This window comes from Podarcis tiliguerta (assembly GCF_965153285.1).
Source record: "Podarcis tiliguerta genome assembly, chromosome: 8".
NCBI lineage: Eukaryota > Metazoa > Chordata > Lepidosauria > Squamata > Lacertidae > Podarcis > Podarcis tiliguerta.
Genome location: NC_139541.1, coordinates 80,777,637 through 80,799,743, shown reverse-complemented (window position 1 = coordinate 80,799,743; position 22,107 = coordinate 80,777,637). Strand labels below are relative to the sequence as shown.

The 22,107-nt window shown below is 47.1% G+C and overlaps 1 protein-coding gene across 1 annotated transcript; it reads right to left on the bottom strand.

The window, feature by feature from the left end:
• Nucleotides 1-126: 126 nt before the first annotated feature.
• On the bottom strand, nucleotides 127-21,577 carry CCER2 (coiled-coil glutamate rich protein 2). Its single transcript, XM_083455665.1, has 6 exons — nucleotides 21,224-21,577; nucleotides 9,281-9,327; nucleotides 8,064-8,157; nucleotides 4,507-4,575; nucleotides 1,447-2,351; nucleotides 127-649 (listed from the first exon to the last, which is right to left on the bottom strand). Exons 1-6 carry the CDS (start codon nucleotides 21,267-21,269, stop codon nucleotides 566-568), a joined length of 1,245 nt encoding a protein of 414 aa, XP_083311791.1. The 5' UTR covers nucleotides 21,270-21,577; the 3' UTR covers nucleotides 127-565.
• Nucleotides 21,578-22,107: the final 530 nt, after the last annotated feature.

Here is a 22,107-nt window from a genome sequence, read left to right as displayed (position 1 = left end):
CAGAAGCCAGAACAGCAAGAGGGATCTCTGCGCAGTGAAAACAGCAATCCCTCTTGCTGTTCTGGCTTCTGGGATAGCTGCACAGCCTGCATTCGCTCCATAAGACGCACACACATTTCCCCTTACTTTTGGGGAGGGAAAAAGTGAGTCTTATAGAGCAAAAAAATACGGTAATTGTATAAATCTAAGGAGGGGCCGTGTGGCTATTTTGAAGGGACCCTGCGCTGCTCAGAGGTGGCCGCTGTCAGGACTCTGGTTCCCATCAGCCCCTGCCAGGCTGGCCTATAGTCAGAGGTGTTTGGGAGTTGTAGTCCAACAGCTGGAGGGGCAAGCAGGTCCCAAATCTCTGTGCTGGAGCCTGCCAGGGTGGAGGTTTGCGTGTGTGTGTTTTTCAAAAGCAAGGGAAAGCTCCTTTTAACAGTCGAAAGCCAAGCTGGAGGGAGAGAGATTATATACAGGGATTGCTTATTAGGAGGTGGAGGGGACTGGGTGGGCAGGTGGGTTCACAAAGAGGCCACCTGCCTCCTTTTCTACCCTACCCATCTGCCCACAGGGTGGAAAGGGGCTACCCCCTCTTCAGCTCCTCCAGCTTCTCAGCTGCCCTCTTCAGCTCCCGCTCGATCTCTTCAAGCTTCTCAAGCTCCTGGACCTGGAAGGAGAGAGGATATGCATATGAGAGAGAGGAGAGGAAAGGCTGAAAGGTGACGGTGTGAAGGTAGGAGGGTTGGGTAACACCCTCCCTTCGATCCCTCTACGGATCTCGAGCCTTCAGGTTTTGGAAAGAGAAAGTTTCTGGTTGGAGTTCACTGCAGAATTACTATTTTTTTTAAGCCACTGAATTCTTCCAGCTTCTAACTACGGCATTTTTTCATCTCCGCCAAGCTAAGCAGTTGGCTCCTTACCTCTGTCGCACTGACCTAGCCACCCTGCTCCTGCCAACCTAGCAGTTTGAAAGCACAAAGTGCAAGTAGATAAATAGGTACCGCTCTGGCGGGAAGGTAAACAGCATTTCCGTGCGCTGCTCTGATTCGCCAGAAGCGGCTTAGTCCTGCTGGCCACATGACCCGGAAGCTGTACGCTGGCTCCCTCAGCCAGTAAAGCGAGATGAGAGCCGCAACCCCAGAGTCGGCCATGACTGGACCTAATGGTCAGGGGTCCCTTTACCTTTACTTTTAAATGAAACACCAATAAAAAGCATTTAAAAAAAAAATAAGCCATCCAGGTGGGTGGCTGTCATTGCCTCCTGCAGGGATGAGTCAGTTCATCTGACTCATTTAAAAGCGGTTGATGAACAAGATAAAAAGCACGGGTCCCAACAGCGACCCTTCGGAGACCTCTTTCTACACCTCTCCATTGGGATAACTGTCCTTCTGCTCCCCTCTCCCCTCTGCTTCTTGCTACTTAACCAACTCAAGCCTTGTGATGGGAACAAGTATGGCTACTAACCTCGCTCGGAGAGGTCTCTCTTTCCTCCTCTTCACGGCCACGATACCTGCCGCCCTTCAGATAGACATCGTCCTTCCAGTGCCTCTTCTTGAGGTCAAAGCCGGCCGGTTTGTGGTGATGCCCATGTCTCGCCTTGCCTTCCTTCTCCTCCTCCTCCTCCCCCCCTCCTTCTCCCCATGGTTTCCAGCCTCCGTGGAGCTGGGCCTGGGAGTTGGAGATCTTCACACCTTTCTCTTCCTCCTCAAACTGGGCGGTCTCCTCATCGCTGGCCTTCTCGGCCACCCTCTTCTCCAGATCAGATCTCTTCTTCTCTTCCTCCTCCTCCTCCTCCCAGTCCTCATGGTGATGGTGGCCATCGCTGTACCTTCCGTGGTGGTATTTCTTCGGCTCCTCTTCAGAGCTCTCTTCTTCCTCCTCTGACCTGAAGTGCCTCTTGCTCAGCCCGTTCCTCTTCTCGTCTTCTCGACTTCCTTGAAGCATCACCTTCCTGATCTTCGGAGGACCGGGGCGCCTCTTCTTGATGTGCCCAAAATATTCCTTAGAAGACCACGTCTCTGAGGAGCTTCTCTTCTTCTTCCTCCTTGCTTCGTCCTCCTCGTCGCTCTCCTCACCCTCTTCTTCCTCCTCCATCCGCTCCTTGGCTTGTTCCTCCAGAGCCTCTCTGTTCTCCTCTCCTCGGGAGACTTTCTCTTCCTTCACCTTCTCCTCAGTCTTCTCCGTCTTCTCAAACTCTTTCAGCTCCTGATCCTCTTTATTCGCCTGCCCGTTCTGCTCCTCTGTCTTCTCCAAGGCAGATTCTTCTCTCTGCTGGACAGGCTTGACGTCCCTCTTCTTCACTTCCTCTTTTTCCTCCTCTTCCCAAACATCATGGTTGCCTTCATGTCCCAGACGATGCTTCTCATTTTCTGCAGTGGGGATGAGAGAATTTCAGGGAAGGCAACCAAAGGTGGGGGTGTTTTTTTGTTTACCTAGGACCCTCGTACCTACGGGACCGCCTCTCCTGGTATGCCCCACAGAGGACCTTAAGGTCCATAAATAGCAACACCCTAGTGGTCCCGGGCCCTAAGGAAGTCAGATTAGCCTCAACCAGAGCCAGGGCCTTTTCAACACTGGCCCCAGCCTAGTGGAACGCTCTGTCTCATGAGACCAGGGCCCTGCAGGATCTGATTTCTTTCCGCAGGGCCTGTAAGACAGAGTTGTTCCGCCTGGCCTTTGGCTTAGAATCAGTTTGATTCCCCCCCCCCCTTTCTTTTTTCCTTTCTCCTCCTTTGAAGAGGCTGCATCTTAATGTTTTAATGTTGCATTTTAATCTTGTTTTTTAAATTGTATTTCAATCAACTTGTTTTTATTATTGGTTGTTAGCCGCCCTGAGCCTGGTCTTGGCTGGGGAGGGCGGGGTATTTCTGGCGTCGGCGTCTGCACAGATGTGATTTCCAGCTTCTGCGCAGACACGATTTCCGGCGCCACAAAAGTGAGTCCTCGCCCCTCACTGCATCAGTTTAGCACAGCGCGTGGGGACTCACTGAGCAGGTGGCTCGGTTTGGGGGCAGCTTGTGGGCCAGTTAAACGACCCCCATGGGTCGCCTGTGGCCCATGAGCCTTAGGTTGCTGACCCCTGGTTTAATGTATTGGACAAAGGATTTGGAGACAGAGGTCCCTCTAGTCCCCTCTCGGCCATGACTCTCATCTTAGGAGAGCCACCCTCTCTCATAGTGCTATACCAGCTGCACTGGCTCCCGGTGGAGTACAGGGTCAGGTTTAAGGTGCTGGTTTTGACCTTTAAAGCCCTATGCGGCCTAGGACCCACGTACCTACAGGACCGCCTCTCCTGGTATGCCCCACGGAGGACCTTAAGGTCCACAAATGACAACAAGTCCCAAGTCGCAAGGTGGTTAGATTGGTCTCAACCAGGGCCAGGGCCTTTTCAGTACTGGCCCCGACTTGGCGGAACGTTCAGTCACAAGAGACTAGGGTCCTGTGGGACTTGACATCTTTCCGCAAGGCCTGCAAGACGGAGCTGTTCCGCCTGGCCTTTGGTTTGGACTCAGTCTGACCCTTATGTTTCCCTCCCCTTATGGTTTTGATCTATAGGCTACTTTTAAAATGAGGCTGCATTTTAAATTGCATTTTAACCTGTATTTTAAATTGGTTTTCCCCCTCCCTTTTATGTTTGTACTATAATTTTACTGGTGTTAGCCACGCTGAGCCTGGCTCTGGCTGGGGAGGGTGGGGTGGGGTGGGGTATAACTAAATTATTATTATTATTATTATTATTATTATTGCCTAACCTACCTCCCGAAGGACACGGGTGGCGCTGTGGGTTAAACCCACAGATGGGTGGGGTATAAATAAATTATCACCATCACCACCATCATCACAGATTCCCCACCCCTATTCAATCCACAGATTGAACAAACTCACTTTTCTAGAAATGTCCCTAAGTATTGTATTGCAAAACCTTTAATTGGCATCACTTACAACATCGAAGAGACACGGGGGGCGCTGCGGGTTAAACCACAGAGCCTAGGGCTTGCCGATCAGAAGGTCGGCGGTTCGAATCCCCGCAACGGCGTGAGCTCCCGTTGCTCGGTCCCTGCTCCTGCCAACCTAGCAGTTCGAAAGCACACCAGTGCAAGTAGATAAATAGGTACCGCTCCGGCGGGAAGGTAAACGGCGTTTCCATGCGCTGCTCTGGTTTGCCAGAAGCGGCTTAGTCATGCCTGCCACATGACCCGGAAGCTGTACGCCGGCTCCCTCAGCCAATAAAGTGAGATGAGCGCCGCAACCCCAGAGTCGGTCACGACTGGACCTAATGATCAGGGGTCCCTTTACCTTTACCTTACCTCCCAGGGTTGTTTGGAGGATAAAATGGGGAGAGGTCTGCCACCTTGAGGTACTTGGAGGAAAAAGTAATAGTAAAGAAAAAAAGAAATAAAAACCAAGGTTCCCCGGCACCCAGGAGCTGGCACTAATCTCAGCCCTTGCGAAACGGATTTCAAGGTTCAGAAAGACATTTCCTCGATGGAACGAGGAATGGCTAGATTTGGCTCGCTTGTTTACCTTGATGCGTGAGTTCCTCCAGCTCTGTTAGCAGGTGTTGATGGTGGAGCATCGCCAGGACTCTCTCATCTGAAAACAGACAGGGTGGAATCACAGGGAATGAGATAAATAAGACTTGGAATCACAGGGAATGAGATAAATCATATCATAGAATCATAGAATCATAGAGTTGGAAGAGACCACAAGGGCCATCGAGTCCAACCCCCTGCCAAGCAGGAAACACCATCAGAGCACTCCTGACATATGGTTGTCAAGCCTCTGCTTAAAGACCTCCAAAGAAGGAGACTCCACCACACTCCCTGGCAGCAAATTCCACTGTCAAACAGCTCTTACTGTCAGGAAGTTCTTCCTAATGTTTAGGTGGAATCTTCTTTCTTGTAGTTTGGATCCATTGCTCCGTGTCCGCTTCTCTGGAGCAACAGAAAACAACCTTTCTCCCTCCTCTAGGTGACATCCTTTTCTATATTTGAACATGGCTATCATATCACCCCTTAACCTCCTCTTCTCCAGGCTAAACATGCCCAGCTCCCTTAGCCGTTCCTCATAAGGCATCGTTTCCAGGCCTTTGACCATTTTGGTTGCCCTCCTCTGGACACGTTCCAGTTTGTCAGTGTCCTTCTTGAACTGTGGTGCCCAGAACTGGACACAGTACTCCAGGTGAGGTCTGACCAGAGCAGAATACAGTGGCACTATTACTTCCCTTGATCTAGATGCTATACTCCTATTGATGCAGCCCAGCATTGCATTGGCTTTTTTAGCTGCTGCGTCACACTGTTGGCTCATGTCAAGTTTGTGGTCAACCAAGACTCCTAGATCCTTTTCACATGTACTGCTCTCAAGCCAGGTGTCACCCATCTTGTATTTGTGCCTCTCATTTTTTTTGCCCAAGTGCAATACTTTACATTTCTCCCTGTTAAAATTCACCTTGTTTGTTTTGGCCCAGTTCTCTAATCTGTCAAGGTCGTTTTGAAGTGTGATCCTGTCCTCTGGGGTGTTAGCCACCCCTCCCAGTTTGGTGTCATCTGCAAATTTGATCAGGATGCCCTTGAGTCCATCATCCAAGTCGTTGATAAAGATGTTGAATAAGACCGGGCCCAAGACAGAACCCTGTGGCACCCCACTAGTCACTCTTCTCCAGGATGAAGAGGAACCATTGATGAGCACCCTCATCAATAAGAAAGACAGGAAGTTATTTCTATATGCAGTGACAGCAGTGAGAATACCAATGGCTCAGAAATGGAAGCAAGAGGAGCTACCTACATTGGAAGAATGGAGAATGAAAATGATGGACTTTGCAGAACTTGGTAGACTGACAGGAAGGATTCGAAATCGACGAGATCAGAGATTTACAGAAGATTGGGAAAAGTTTACAGAGTATGTGCATAATTTAAGTGGGAAACAAATAACGCTTGTAAGTTTCAATGAAGCTCTGTAAAAAGAAATGTTAGAATATGAGTGAAACAAGATTGAAATTACAAAAATAACAGGTGGAAGGTTTTAGAAATGTGTAAGAAATTAAGAAGGGAAGGAGTATCAGTCAGGTGGAGGGAAGTCAAAAAATGAGAATGGATGTAAAAGAAGATGTATGAATTGTATTAATTTTTTTTATTGGAAAACTGAATAAAAATTATATATATATATAAAAAAAGAAAACACACAGGGTGCCAATTAAACTTGCAGCGAGTATCGTGGATCCCAGACATCGCGCACATGGCGCATGGCTTTGAAGGCTGGCAGGAACGCCAGCCAAGTGCTCCAATTGTTCAACCTCAGAAAAGAACCCCGGCCTCTAGGGGACTACGGCCTCATCCGCACCATCCATTTAAAGTGCTATGATTTTAAAGCACTAAGTGGTTCTCAGCTTTAGAACAGGCATAGGCACAAACTCGGCCCTCCAGCTGGTTTGGAACTGCAACTCCCATCATCCCTAGCTCACAGGACCAGTGGACAGGGATGATGGGAATTGTAGTCCCAAAACATCTGGAGGGCCAAGTTTGGCCATGCCTGCTTTAGACAGTCATGGCTTCCCTCATAGCATTCTGGGAGATGTTGTTTGTTAAGGCTGCTGAGGGGCTTAACAATCAATACATTTTCCACATGTAATCCTGGGAACTGTAGCTCCTTGAGGGGAATAGGGGTTTCTACTCTCAGCAGGGAATTACAGGCTGCCGGGTGGTATGGTTTGAGATAAAAGTACAGGTGTGTAGCTTTGTGTGTTTCACCACCGTCCATTGCGGCCTTCACTGAGCAGGTCCCCTCCAGATGTTTTGGACTACAACTCCCATCAGCCTGGACCAGCAGGGCTGATGGGAGTTGTAGTCCAGAATGTCTGAAGGGAAGCAGGTTAGAATCTCAGAGGTTGGTCAAGGCTGATACGTTGTAAGCCACAGGGGTATAACCATCTGAATAATAAACAGAGGTTAGGACAGTTTAGGCCTGTTGTCCCATGAGAAATGATTGCACTGAAGAGGCCCTGATAAAGCCTTCCCTGTTCTGTGGCAATTTACCACACAAACAGGGCCTCCTTCACGCTTGCCCCTTCCCAGAGGCTGTGGTCTTCCATCCTAGTGGTGGTAACTAAGCAACAGAGAGGCTGTTGCCAGGTAACACAGTAACAACAACCGAGAGCAGTGGCTCCCTCTGCTGGTGGTTGCCAGAAAAGACAGGGCTGCCCTGTCTCTTCATCCTGCTGCTGACGGTTGCTAGGCAACACAGATGCAGTGGGGCCATGCCTCTTTCTGGCAACATTCCACAAGTGAGGAGCCACCACTAAAAAGGCCTGTTTTCTTTTGTGTGTGTGTTTTTTTTGAAAAGTTTTTATTGTTAAAATAATTCAGCATTAATACACACATATTGCGAATATACAAACATACATTTCATACAATCCTTAAAAATGTTCAAACATACCTACACTCAATCCCACAGATCATTCCTTTTCCCACCACCATCCCTCGCCCCTCACCCCACCATTGTGTTAGACTTCCAATCTACTCAATTGCAATTTCTTTCCACTTCTATTACTTTCCTTCACACACCTTTAACCTAATTTCATGCTTCTTTTTCTATTACACATTGTTATCCATCTTTTTTAGTATTCCAGTATTTAAAACGGAACTTGTTTATTCTAATAGGAGTTCTGATTTTTCAATATGGTTTTGCAAGTATCCTTTAAACACCTTCCAGTCTTCTCTTTTGAGATCTTTCCAATTTCTCCCATTGTTTGGGATATATTGTAGCACTCCAATTATTTGGCAATTTTTGTCGGTATAATCAATAGCCTTGCGGCTACTGTCGCATATAAATATAATGTCTTGTCTTCTTCCTGGTACTATTCCCAATAGAAAACCTTCTGGTGTTTTCCTAAATGAATATCTGAACATTTTTTTCATTTCGTTATATATTGTTTCCCAAAATTGTTTGATGTTTAAACAGTTCCACCATATATGTATCATAGTACCTTTTCCAGTGTTGCAAAAGGCCTATTTTCACATTACCTTGAGGGTGTGGGTATTTGCAGACACCGCTTAAGGAGTTTGACCACACAAATCGTAACTTACCCTCTCTTAGTATCTTCGTGCATTCACTGGTCACCGGAATTGGGCTGGGCCTGGAGAGGGTGTCTGCAAGGATTTCGGTGATGCACTTAGTAACCTGGCAACAAAAAACAACCCACCAAAGTGAACTGGGGTCTCTCTCTCCCTTTTTCATGCGTCGATGTAACCATATCTCTCCTGCTGCCCTCCACAACTCTTGTGTCTCGAACAGCTCATTGACACATGATAGTTCAGTGGTAAAGCAGAGAAATATCAACAACCTCAGATATGCAGATGACACAACCTTGATGGCAGAAAGTGAGGAGGAATTAAAGAACCTTTTAATAAGGGTGAAAGTGGAGAGCGCAAAATATGGTCTGAAGCTCAACATCGAAAAAAGATCATGGCCACTGGGCCCATCTCCTCCTGGCAAATAGAAGGGGAGGAAATAAGTGAATGAAAGATAAAGATATGAAATTTGGATGTGTTTTTAAACGTTTTTGCTTTTTCTTGTTGTTTTGATGTACTGGTTTTTTTTTTCTATTTTTGATGTATTGTTTGTTAAAATTCTTTTACTGTTTTTTCTTTTTCTCTTATACTTTCTTTTTGTAACTATAAAACTTTTAATAAATATTATTTTTAAAAAAGAAAGAAATTCCCCCCCAAAAAAATTGTTTATCGATTTTTTACTTCCATAACGAATAAAACATACAAAACACACACTGCAGTACTACAAGAAAAATAAAAATTAAAAATAAAAAGACATATTCTTTCTTATATTCATTGTAAATTCCATTATTACGTGACTTCCTCAAATCCCCCCTAACTGAATTTCATTATGTTCCTTTGTAACAGTTCTCCCAAACATCTTTCTATTACAATTTGATGTTTGATGTTTTTATATTTTTGCTAGAAGCCGATCAAAGTCGCTGAGGTAACCAGCCAGACGGGCAGCATCTAAATAGCATTATTATTATTATTATTATTATTATTATTAAGTGTTCTAAGAATTGCACCAGGGGGAATAGAAGTCTCCTGTCTGTGCACTGCCCTGAGACCTGCGGGTATGGGGTAGTATATAAATTCAATAAATAATAATAATAATAATAACAACAACAACAACGCTCAGTACCGTTAACAAACTACACTTCCCAGAATTCTTTGGGGGAAGCTTTAAAGGTATAGCACACATAGGGTCCATATAGGTGACATGACCACCCCACCCTTTCTCCTATTCTTACCTTTTTGTCCTCCTCTGAGAGCTGGGTGGGTAACGGCAGCGCCAAGGCTGGAAAAAAAGAGAATTGTCTCTTGTTTGGTCAGAAATATTCACACGTGAGTGGAGCTTTGGAACATAGAGGATGATCACCTCGCTACAAACATGGGACACACAACCACCCTGTGAGGTAGGTCACTGTTAGCCTTAACTTCCCCTCTGTAAAATGGGAGAGACAAAACCTTGCCTTCCTCCACCCTCTAGTTTCTGCTTCTCAATTTGTCTTGTATTCTTTTATGTACTGTGGCTTGTCATTGCTTTGTTGATTATAGTTTAGAAATTACATTTATTGTAACTGTTGAGTGGATTTCTGTTTAACTTTTATATGTTGGTATTATTATTATTTTATACTATTCTAATAATTGTTGAGTGTTACTTTTTTGACACAGGTTGCTTATTTTAAAGTTATGTTTTATTATCACATTTTTGTACAGTGGTACCTCTGGTTAGATTTTACTTTCTTGGGCTCCATGATCACTGAGGATGGTGACAGCAGCCACGAAATTAAAAGATGCCTGCTTCTTGGGAGAAAAGCAACGACAAACCTAGACAGCATCTTAAAAAGCAGAGACATCACCTTGCCAGCAAAGGTCCGTATAGTTAAAGCTATGGTTTTCCCAGTAGTGATGTACGGAAGTGAGAGCTGGACCATAAAGAAGGCTGATCGCCGAAGAATGAATGCTTTTGAATTATGGTGCTGGAGGAAACTCTTGAGAGTCCCATGGACTGCAAGAAGATCAGACCTCTCCATTCTGAAGGAAATCAGCCCTGAGTGCTCACTGGAAGGACAGATCCTGAAGCTGAGGCTCCAGGACTTTGGCCACCTCATGAGAAGAGAAGACTCCCTGGAAAAGACCCTGATGTTGGGAAAGATGGAGGGCACAAGGAGAAGGGGACGACAGAGGACGAGATGGTGGGACAGTGTTCTCGAAGCAACCAGCATGAGTTTGACCAAACTGAGGGAGGCAGTGGAAGACAGGAGTGCCTGGCGTGCTCTGGTCCCTGGGGTCACGAAGAGTCCGACACGACTAAATGACGAAACAACAACAACAACCAGAGCTGTGCCATGCTAGCTTAGACCACGCAAGGCAGGCTGTCTTCCAATGTCAGTGTTGGACACGACTAAACAACAACATTATTATTATTAGGTTGATGGCCATCGGTGCCTCTTGTGGGTGTGAGTTCCGTAGGTCAACGATGTGCTGACCTATCGAGACAGACAAGCGGCTGTTTCAGCAGAGGGTTCCCCACCAGCTCCGCCTCTGTGTGTCAAAAGTTCTTGCCAAAGTTCTCTCCGCTCTTAAAAAACAACAACACGAGAGGCGTCCTTTAAACACCCCCTTGGCTCTTTGCAAACCTTGCTTTTTGATCTCTCCAGTTTGCTCCTCCGGATGTTTGTTATATCGTGCAGTCAATGCACAAAGCATTTTGCAGAACAAGGACAAGTGAGAAAAGACAGCTCTCTGCCCCAGGAGCTTGCAGTCTAAATGAGAAAGGAATCGAGGGAAAAAGGAAAACAGCAGAGGAGAGGCTGGGCTTGTGAAAAGCAGCCTTATCCATTTTGCCTTTGTGTTCTCAAGGTGCTGAAGGAACCAGACAATGACAGAGCGAAAGAGACTCAGCGTGTCCAACCTGTGCAGGCCCACCTCTTTGCTTTCTGGCTCTTAATTTTCCCCACTAAGCCTGGCTTATTAAAATTGCAAGGGGAACAGCTGTTCACTGATGTTTAAAAAATGACACATATTCTGCCCAGAAGGCTCACAGCATTGTTAATCCTGGTACAGCTTGTTCCTAATTGTCTTGCAAAGAATGAGCGCCTTCTCCTGGCCCTAAGGTTGCCAAGAACTGGGAAGACGTTTTGTCATTATTATTATTATTATCTGAAAAAAAAAAAAAAGTTTAAAAGGAGCTCCTTTCTTCGCTTAGAAATGAGCGTGTCCTTTGTGATGTGAAAAAAGGCTTAGCTCTGCTCCAAGGCCGAAATGCCACCTTCTGCAGAGGTCTTGGACCTCACTCTCAGGCTTTTGTAACAGCAGCCCAAATGCAGAAATGTAGCAGTGATTTTTATTTTATTTTTTAGAAATCTCCAAAAAGTACTGTTCAGCCTAGGAGGGGAAGTTGGCATTTTGTAGATGGAATTTACTCCCCATCAGAACAAAACGGACAGCTTATTCTCCTATCTTTCTCTTTTAACCTCTTTCTATTCTTTCAATTTCTTCCTTTTTCCTTCTCTATTCCCCCCCCCCCTGCATTTTTATTGTACAGTGGTACCTCGGGTTACATACGCTTCAGGTTACATACGCTTCAGGTTACAGACTCTGCTAACCCAGAAATAGTACCTCGGGTTAAGAACTTTGCTTCAGGATGAGTAGAGAAATTGTGCAGCGGTAGCAGGAGGCCCCATTAGCTAAAGTGGTGCTTCAGGTTAAGAACAGTTTCAGGTTAAGAACGGACCTCCAGAACGAATTAAGTTCTTAACCCGAAGTACCACTGTATCTATATTAAAGTCTTGATTTGGTTTTTTTAAAAAGGGAAAATATATCAAGTTTTGTATTTTTATAAACCTTTTAATTATATAATTATATATAACATTTCATTATATAATTATACATAACCTTTAATTTTATAATTTTGTATTATAAACCTTGATAAAATTGTGGTTGTGGGTTTTTTCAAAAGAACCAAAACGATGGCTTTACTGGAAATCGGTGTTGCAGCTAGCCAATTTTGCGAACTTTTTAATTTTTAGAGGAAAAACCGTTCACTTTTTAAAATAAACCTCGGCTGAATCCCAGCAGGTCCTGCGTTGAGGGTTCAAGGTGTGAACCTAAGAAGATGATCATAGAATCATAGAATCATAGAATCATAGAGTTGGAAGAGACCACAAGGGCCATCGAGTCCAACCCCCTTCCAAGCAGGAAACACCATCAGAGCACTCCTGACATATGGTTGTCAAGCCTCTGCTTAAAGACCTCCAAAGAAGGAGACTCCACCACACTCCTTGGCAGCAAATTCCACTGTCAAACAGCTCTTACTGTCAGGAAGTTCTTCCTAATGTTTAGGTGGAATCTTCTTTCTTGTAGTTTGGATCCATTGCTCCGTGTCCGCTTCTCTGGAGCAGCAGAAAACAACCTTTCTCCCTCCTCCATGTGACATCCTTTTATATATTTGAACATGGCTATCATATCACCCCTTAACCTCCTCTTCTCCAGGCTAAACATGCCCAGCTCCCTTAGCCGTTCCTCATAAGGCATCATTTCCAGGCCTTTGACCATTTTGGTTGCCCTCCTCTGGACACGTTCCAGTTTGTCAGTGTCCTTCTTGAACTGTGGTGCCCAGAACTGGACACAGTACTCCAGGTGAGGTCTGACCAGAGCAGAATACAGTGGCACTATAACTTCCCTTGATCTAGATGCTATACTCCTATTGCATCTAGATGGGATTAAGGAGTCTTCAAGGGATGATCTGGCAATCCTGTCTGCCCACCGGTAGCAGGCTGGAGACAGAGAGAGAGCCTGGTGACTTAGGGAGATCGAAGAGTGATAAGTTGTTCAGGTGAGCTGATTCTTCATCTTGCATAAGACTATTACATAACCCTGGATGCAGCACAACAACAAGGAAGGGGGAGTGATGCTGAACAAAGAGAGAGAGGAAATTGTGTAGTGCAAGGCTGTTAACGCCAAAGCACAGCCGGCAGCCACCACCTCCCATTTCCTTTACAGAAGATGAAAATTACATTAACTCGGCTACCACTAGGTATTGTTGCAGACGAGGCTGGAATTGGTTCCCTATTTGATTGACAGCTGCAGGACAGCCTGAACAAGAACTGGGGAGTCAGCCAGCTCTGCACGCAAACATACCCCAAGGTAACTTTTGGAGTACTTTAACATCACTGCGGCTTAACCACAGAGCCTAGGACTTGCCGATCAGAAGGTCGGCAGTTCGAATCCCCGTGACAGGGTGAGCTCCCGTTGCTCGGTCCCTGCTCCTGCCAACCTAGCAGTTCGAAAGCACGTCAAAGTGCAAGTAGATAAATAGGTACCACTCCGGTGGGAAGGTAAACAGTGTTTCCGTGTGCTGCTCTGGTTTGCCAGAAGCGGCTTAGTCATGCTGGCCACATGACCCGGAAGCTGTACGCCGGCTCCCTCGGCCAGTAAAGCGAGATGAGCGCTGCAACCCCAGAGTCAGCCATGACTGGACCTAATGGTCAGGGGTCCCTTTACCTTTAACATCATTACAGTGGTACCTCAGGTTACATAGGCTTCAGGTTACAGACTCCGCTAACCCAGAAATAGTATCTTGGGGTAAGAACTTTGCTTCAGGATGAGAACAGAAATTGTGCAGCGGCAGCAGAAGGCCCCATTAGCTAAACTGGTGCTTCAGGTTAAGAACAGTTTCAGGTTCAGAACGGACCTCCAGAACGAATTAAGCACTTAACCCGAGGTACCACTGTATTATTTACTAAATTTACATACATACACACATACACCAACATGTTCCCCAATTGGAGAACAGCCTTTACCAAAGGTGTCATGGGCTTTGAAGACAATGAACTCAGGACACAAGGGAGAAACGCGCTAAGAGGAAGGCACGCTTGGCAAATCCACACCGTGATCAACTCCCACCCGGGAACCAATGTCCCCACTGTGGAAGGATGTGTGGATCCAGAATTGGCCTCTACAGTCACTTACAGACTCATTGTTAAGACCGTGTTTATGGAAGACAATCTTACTCGGCTACGAGGGATCTCCAAAGAAGAAGATGACATACATACATACATATTTATAAACATACAGCCAGGGTATGCCTGGGGGGTTACGATAAGATAGGAATCTATCTTGGGCTTGCCTGTCAGAAGGTCGGCGGTTTGAATCCCCGCGGCGGGGTGAGCTCCCGTTGCTCGGTCCCTGCTCCTGCCCACCTAGCAGTTCGAAAGCACTTCAAAGTGCAAGTAGATAAATAGGTACCGCTCTGGTGGGAAGGTAAACGACGTTTCCGTGTGCTGCTCTGGTTCGTCAGAAGCGGCTTAGTCATGCTGGCCACATGACCCGGAAGCTGTACGCCGGCTCCCTCGACCAGTAAAGCGAGATGAGTGCCGCAACCCTAGAGTCGGTCACAACTGGACCTAATGGTCAGGGGTCCCTTTACCTTTTTATGAGAGGAGTGGTCTTGAAGTTGCCCAACAGCAAGGTAAAGGACCCCTGGATGGTCAAGTCCAGTCAAAGGCGACTCTGGGGTTGTGGCGCTCATCTCGCTTTCAGGCCGAGGGAGCCGGCGTTTGTCCGCAGACAGCTTTCCGGGTCATGTGGCCAGCATGACTAAACCACTTCTGGTGCAAAGGAACACTGTGACGGAAACCAGAGCACACAGAAACGCCATTTATCTTCCCGCCACAATGGTACCTATTTATCTACTTGCACTGGTGTGCATTCGACCTGCTAGGTTGGCAGGAGCAGGGACTGAGGAGCAGGAGCTCACCCCATCGCTGGGATTCGAACCGCTGACCTTCTGACCGGCAAGCCCAAGAGGCTCAGTGGTTTAGACCACAGCGCCACCCACGTCCCTGTAGCACCATCAGCACCAAGCACGTGGTGGTGCAGGTGCCCAAGACCTTGGACTGGTACAAGCCCTCCTAGGTAGAGTGGGGTGGTTGAGGCACCTGCGGGAGGACACGGGTAGCAGACACACAGTCCCCCAGGCAACATGGACAGTGCTTAATAGTTCCAGTTTCAACCAGCTTGACTCCCAAGAAAGTCTAGATGGAGGAACTGAGCCAGGAAGAAATGGATGGGAGTGAGGGAGAAGGGACCATTCCGATAACCATCACCAGTCAAGGTGTAACTCGATGGTAGAGCTCAGTGCCTTGTACGCAGAATGTCTTGGGTTCAACCCCAGACATTCCTGGTTAATCAATCCCAGGGAATACGTGCTGGGGGGGGGGGAGGGCAACTACTGGAGAGCAGCTGAGAATCCTAGAATCATAGAGTTGTAAGAGACCACAAGGGCCATGGAGTCCAACCCCCTGCCAAGCAGGAAACACCATCAGAGCACTCCTGACATATGGTTGACAAGCCTCTGCTTAAAGACCTCCAAAGAAGGAGACTCCACCACACTCCTTGGCAGCAAATTCCACTGTCGAACAGCTCTTACTGTCAGGAAGTTCTTCCTAATGTTTAGGTGGAATCTTCTTTCTTGTAGTTTGGGTCCATTGCTCCGTGTCCGCTTCTCTGGAGCAGCAGAAAACCACCTTTCTCCCTCCTCTAGGTGACATCCTTTTAGATATTTGAACGTGGCTATCATATCACCCCTTAACCTCCTCTTCTCCAGGCTAAACATGCCCAGCTCCCTTAGCCGTTCCTCATAAGGCATCGTTATGAAGTCGGAGAAGTCAGAAGTTGGCTAGATTGTCCAATGACATGACTTACCTGCAGTGCTTTTTTCTGGGGGGGACGCATACCCCTAAACATTTTGTGAATCTAAGTTTGGCCTCATTGAGGGGCAGTACAGTGGTACCTCGGATTAAGTACTTAATTCGTTCTGGAGGTCCGTTCTTAACCTCAAACTGTTCTTAACCTGAAGCACCACTTTAGCTAATGGGGCCTCCTGCTGCCGCTGCGCCACCACTACACGATTTCTGTTCTCATCCTGAAGCAAAGTTCTTAACCCGAGGTACTATTTCTGGGTTAGCGGAGTCTGTAACCAGAAGCATATGTAACCCGAGGTACCACTGTACCTATATCTATCTACAGTGGTACCTCGGGTTAAGAACTTAATTCGTTCCGGAGGTCCGTTCTTAACCTCAAACTGTTCTTAACCTGAAGCACCACTTTAGCTAATGGGGCCTCCTGCTGCCGCCACGCCACCACTACACGATTTCTGTTCTCATCCTGAAGCAAAGTTCTTAACCCGAAGTACTATTTCTGGGTTAGCAGAGTCTGTAACCTGAAGCGTATGTAACCCGAGATACCACTGTATTTCAATATGAGTAGGAAAATGAGAGTACTCCTAAACATTTATTTTTTTTAGATAAAAAGCACTTCTTATCTGTCTAAGGCAAGATTGTAGACTCATCTAGCAGCTCCAGGTTAAGGGAGCTACCAGAAGGGGAAGCTTTTAAAGGTTCCAAGAATCCCAGTTCTAGAGAACTCGACTTTAAAGCTGCTAAGGTGGGCATGATGTGGAGATCAAGGGTCTGGAAACCAGGCCTGATGAGGAACGGTTGAAGGAGCTGGGAGATGAGACTGAGAGGAAATAGGATAGCCAAATATCTCAAGGGCTGTGCCATGGAAGATGGAGCAAGCCTGTTTTCTCCTGCTCTGGAGGGTAGGACTCGAACCTGTAGAGTATTCCTTTCCTGTATGACTAGAATATGCCCTTCCTGTGTTCCTTTCCTGTGTTGCCTTCCTGTTGAATTCTTAGAGCTCCTGCGTAGGTGCTACTTCTGTACATTGCCTTCCAAACAACCCTGGCACGGATAGCTCCGAGTCTCTAAGTGATGTCATGACCTTCCTATCTAACTATACACATCCCCTGTTTATCACCACAGACTAGAAGAATGTTAAGTGCACTCATTATAATCTCTGTGTACCACCCTATCAATCATAGATTACTATGTTCCTGTACTCTCTCTATCTAGTGATGTGTAATGTCTGCATGTAAGCCTCATATGTGTATGTAATCTTGTAATACTTATACGCACCCCACGTGCAACCAATCAGCACCAAGCACATATGCAGCAATTGGGGTAATATACAATAAAAGGGACTCTCCGAGACTGGGTCAAGGAGATGCCTCCCACATGAACACCCACAACTCGTCTGTCGTTTATTTCAACCCAACACGAACCCATGGCTTCGAGTTACAAGAAAGGAGGTTCTGACTGAACAGGAAGAACTTTCTGACAGTAGGAGCTTTTTGGCAGTAGAACGTTCTTCCTTGGCCTCTTCTTCCTTGGAGGTTTTCAAGCAGAGGTTGGACGGCCATCTGTCCTGGATGCTTTAGCTGAGATTCCTGCATTGCAGGGGGTTGGACTAGATGACCACAAGGGGTCCCTTCCAACTCTACAATTCTGTGAACTTGGGGAACGACCAACGATGTTCCTGCAGATGATCTTGGTGATCAAGCTGGGATATAAGGTTCTAGACAGACCCCGGGGTACCCTAGAATCCCTCCCAATTCTATGATTCTATGATAGGAGGCAAATTCAGAACATTGACCAGCTTTGTACTAAGGGACAGTTCTAGAAAAGCGAGTTTGTTCAATTTGTGGATTGAATCGGGGTGGAGAATCTTTGATGAGGATAATAATAAAACAACAACAACAACAACAACAACAACTTTTTATTTATATCCCGCCCTCCCCAGCTGAAGCCGGGCTCAGGGCAGCTAACATCAATAAAATAATACAACATTCTAAAATCATTTCATTATAAAATTAATTCAAATCAAATTCATGGCAACCATTGGGCTAGAGTTCTGTGAGGATTACCAAAGGAGGGGGTCAGACTGTGCCTTGGCCAAAGGCCTGGTGGAACAGCTCCGTCTTGCAGGCCCTGCGGAAAGATGTCAAGTCCCGCAGGGCCCTAGTCTCTTGTGACAGAGCGTTCCACCAGGTCGGGGCCACAGCCGAAAAAGCCCTGCATCTGGTTGAGGCCAGCCTAACCTCCCTGTGGCCTGGGACCTCCAAGGTGTTTTTATTTGGAGATCTTAAGGTCCTCCGTGGGACATACCAGGAGAGGCGGTCCCGTAGGTACGAGGGTCCTAGGCCGTATAGGGCTTTAAAGGTTAAAACCAGCACCTTAAACCTGATCCTGTACCCCACCGGGAGCCAGTGCAGCTGGTTTAGCACTGGGTGAATGTGATGATGATGATGACGGGGATGGGGATGATTTATTTACACCCCACCCATCTGGCTGGGTTTCCCCAGCCACTCTGGGCAGCTTCCAACAGAATATTAAAATACGATTCTGTATGCAGAAGTTCCCCGATTCAACCCCAGCAACTCCCAAGTAGGGCCAGGGGAGGCCCTTGTCTGAAATGCTGGGGAGCTGCTGGTGGCCAGTGCATCAGTGCTGAGCAAAATGGACCAATGGAGTGGCTTCCCACATTCCTGTGTCTTATTGTAACTCGCTCTACGTGGGGCTGCCCTTGAGACTGACCCAGAAACTCCAGCGGGTGCAGAATGCTGCGGCGAGACTCCTTATGGGGTCCTCACTACTTACAGGTTTCTTGCCATAAACAGCCTAGGACCCTCGTACCTACGGGACCGCCTCTCCTGGTATATCCCACTGAGGACCTTACGGTCTTCAAACAAAAACATCTTGGAGGTCCAGGGCCATAGGGAGGTTAGGCTGGCCTCTACCAGAGCCAGGGCTTTTTCGGCTGTGGCCCCGATCTGGTGGAACGCTCTGTCACAAGAGACTAGGGCCCTGCGACACCTGACATCTTTCCGCAGGGCCTGCAAGACAGAGCTGTTCCACCAGGCCTTTGGCCAAGGTGCAGTCCGACCCCCTCCTTTGGTAATCCCCATAGCACTCTAGCCCAATGGTTGCCATCAATTTGATTTTGAACTGATTTTAAAATGAATTGGTTTTAGAATGCTGTGTTACTTTTATTGTTATTAGCTGCTCTGAGCCTGGCTTCAGCTGGGGAGGGCGGGATATAAAATATTATTATTATTATTATTATTATGGGATGGGCAGTAGCTCAGCAACAGAGCATATGCTTTGCCTGCATAAGCTCAAATCCCGGTTGCCCCTCCGGGTAGGGAAAGTCTCCTGCCTGAAACTCTGCCACTGCCAGTCTGTGCAGGCAGCACTGGCCTGACTCATTAAAAAGCAGCTCTTCTTCGGTTTCTGTGTAACAGACCCGAGTTGCACAAATCCGGGCTGCAGCCTGCCCTGCGCAGGGAGCAGGTACTCTGCAGAAAGATGTTCTGCATAGCAGAGAGCTCCAAAAAGCAGAAACCAAGTCAAATGCCTGGTGGGCAGGCTAGCAGACACACACACACACACACACACACAGAGAGAGAGAGAGAGAGACCCTTGTGAATCAGATGGGAATAAAAAAACACCTTGCCAGCTCTGCATCTGCTCATCAGCCAGAGCCTGATGACGGGCAAAACTCTATCCATCAAATTCTCTCCCCGGCAACCCTATTCAGAAACTCTACACCACTCAGCAGCAGCAGCTGACAGCCCAGGGAAAAGTAATCAAATTAAGAGTGATATATCAGGGGAGAAATAGCAGGCGGGCACTTTCCTGGCCACAGCTGGCCCCCAATGGCAGTATCGGAACGGAACTGTGTGTGGGGTTTTTTTGCGGAGGGGAAACGGTTTAGGAATTATGGTTGCCCAGTATTATTTATATAACAAAGCTTTATCGAAGCAGGTGCAAAATCGAAACCCAAGGTGGTCATCTCTGCTTAGTTAGTGCCTGCCCCCCGTATGATAACACAGTCCGGGTAGTGTTGTTGTGATATGGTAATGTCACAATTTATTTTGCCTTTGCTTATTGCCTAACACACACACACACACACAGACAGAGTATCCAACTGTGGGTGATCATTTGTATACTCTATAATGTTTTCTTTCCTGGAAATCTTGACTTTTGCACAACACACACACCCTCGCCGCCCCCCCCCCCCCAGAGAAGCTTTGTGGCAGAGCTGGGAGTGAATCTGGATATCCACGGGATAGCTCTACCCACTACACCACGCTGCCTACCCCCTTGATCAAACCTTTTGGCCGTTATCCAGAGCACAGTGCAAACAGCAATCGCCGTGCCACACAGGAAGCTGTTTTAGTGCTGTGTATTTCAAACTAAGCTCATGATTACGGCACAGGGACCTGCTATTCAAAGTGTGTGTGGTGGTAGGTGAGATTCTTTTAAAATGCACTATTTAATCATAATGCATTTAGAGCTCCGCTTGCGCCTTGGGTTCTGGCCACGAATAACTAGGAAAGTAGCCGAGGAATCGCTGTCCAGGGTTCTGAAATCATTAGAGGGCAGAATTGCCGTCCAAGTTCCTAAGAGCATTCGTTTACCTTGCATTTCGAGAGATGATTCTGCTCTCAAATAGGGAGGAAAACATCTCATATTTTTTAAAAACAAAAACGAGTGGGAAACGAAATATGGACACCAGCTTGTAGCTGTCATATTCCAGATGGCACTGCAAAGGCACATATTTGGAAAGGCTGAGCTGGAAAATAGGAGAGGAGGAATCCAGAAAGGGGAAATATGACAAGATCACCGGGATCTCGTGGAGAGAATGGTTGCAAATAATATGGAGAGGGTCCAAATCATGTCTGAAAAAAGTCCAGCTAACTTTTCCGCCCTCCTGTCTGCGGTAAGGAATTTTGTAGCCTATGCTTACATTGTCTCTTAACCCTTTTTGGCCCGGAGGTTGCAGAAGTCCAAGTCGCGTCGACCAAGAACAAAAACTAGGCTGCAAAGATCTCGGAGGAATTTTGAATGCCAAGCGGCTTGTGAGCAATAAGGACAGACATATTGTCCGGTTTGCTAAATTCTGCGAGGTTTCTCTGGACACACAGCATGCAAGAGAGAGAGAAATTTAAAGTCCAGAGGAGGCGAGGTGGTGCAGTGAGGTTGAGCTCAGCTGAGCATAAATAACCCCCTCCAAATAATAATAATAATAATATTAATGGGGGGAACTTTGGCCGATCAAAACCGATGGGGAGAGAATTGAGTTCCTTTAAGAGTGTTGGGAGTGAGAGAAAGCAGAGAATCACTTTCCCGGCTAAGCTATACAGAGGTTTATGGGGTGTATACTCAACGCTCGTCCTGAAATCAATGAACAGCGTGTGGGTTTCAATGGTTCTGCTCCGTGCAAGGCTGGCACCAGATGCAACCCTCCGTCCCAAGGTACATCCGAGCCCTTGCCAGACTTACCTTGGCAGGAGAAGAGGAACAGGAGCGAGATCCTGCTGGAAAGCATCGCTGGAGAGATGGATCTTTCTCTCTCTCGCTGGTCCTTTTTTCAGAGGAGAGCAGATCAGAGATACAGGGAAGAGTTTGAAGCAGCCGCAGATGGGAAGGAGAAGAGGAGGAGAGAGGAGGAAAAGGAGGAAGGAGAAACAGAAGGGGCTGGATGTCCTTGGACGCTGAAGGACTTTCTTTGTGCCCAAGAGCAGAAAACCAGCCGAGGTGCCTCTAAGGCAGCCAGGAGGGGGATTTTAAATAGGGGGCAGGACGGGAGGAAGTGATGTCACGCCTGCTCCCTACAGAAAGAGGGCATGAATTGTTTCCTTGCCTCGCTGGACAGGCGTTGTTCCACACGCGCAAAAAAATGTCCTGGTGGTTATTTGTGCAAAATTTCTCCTTTGTGCTCCTAAACTGCTGCGGGTTTTATCCTGCCTGCTCTGACTCCAGCTGGAGAGTCAAAGAGGGGCATTTGAGTGGAAACCCGCCCCCCCCCCAACTAGCAATGCAGCTAAAAAAAAAAACCCGAATAGGAAATATTAAAGGGAGGGTTGCAGTTTTCTAGGATTTTTCACCTAGCACCCTTCTTCTCAACGCACTGACGATGTGCATTAGCCTTCTCCCCCAGACCCGGTGCCCTCTTCCAGGAGTTTCCGTACTACAGTTCCCATCAGCCCTCAGCCAGTTAGGGGCTGGTGGGAGTTGTAGTCCAACACACACACACACACACACACACACCCCGGTCGGAGAAGTGCTCCCAGTTGGGGGAGACCGATTAATCTTCAAAAGGATGGCACGGAGAAAAGGGGTTGCAGGGGTAAATAGTTTATTTTTCTCCCTACTTTTTTTGTGTT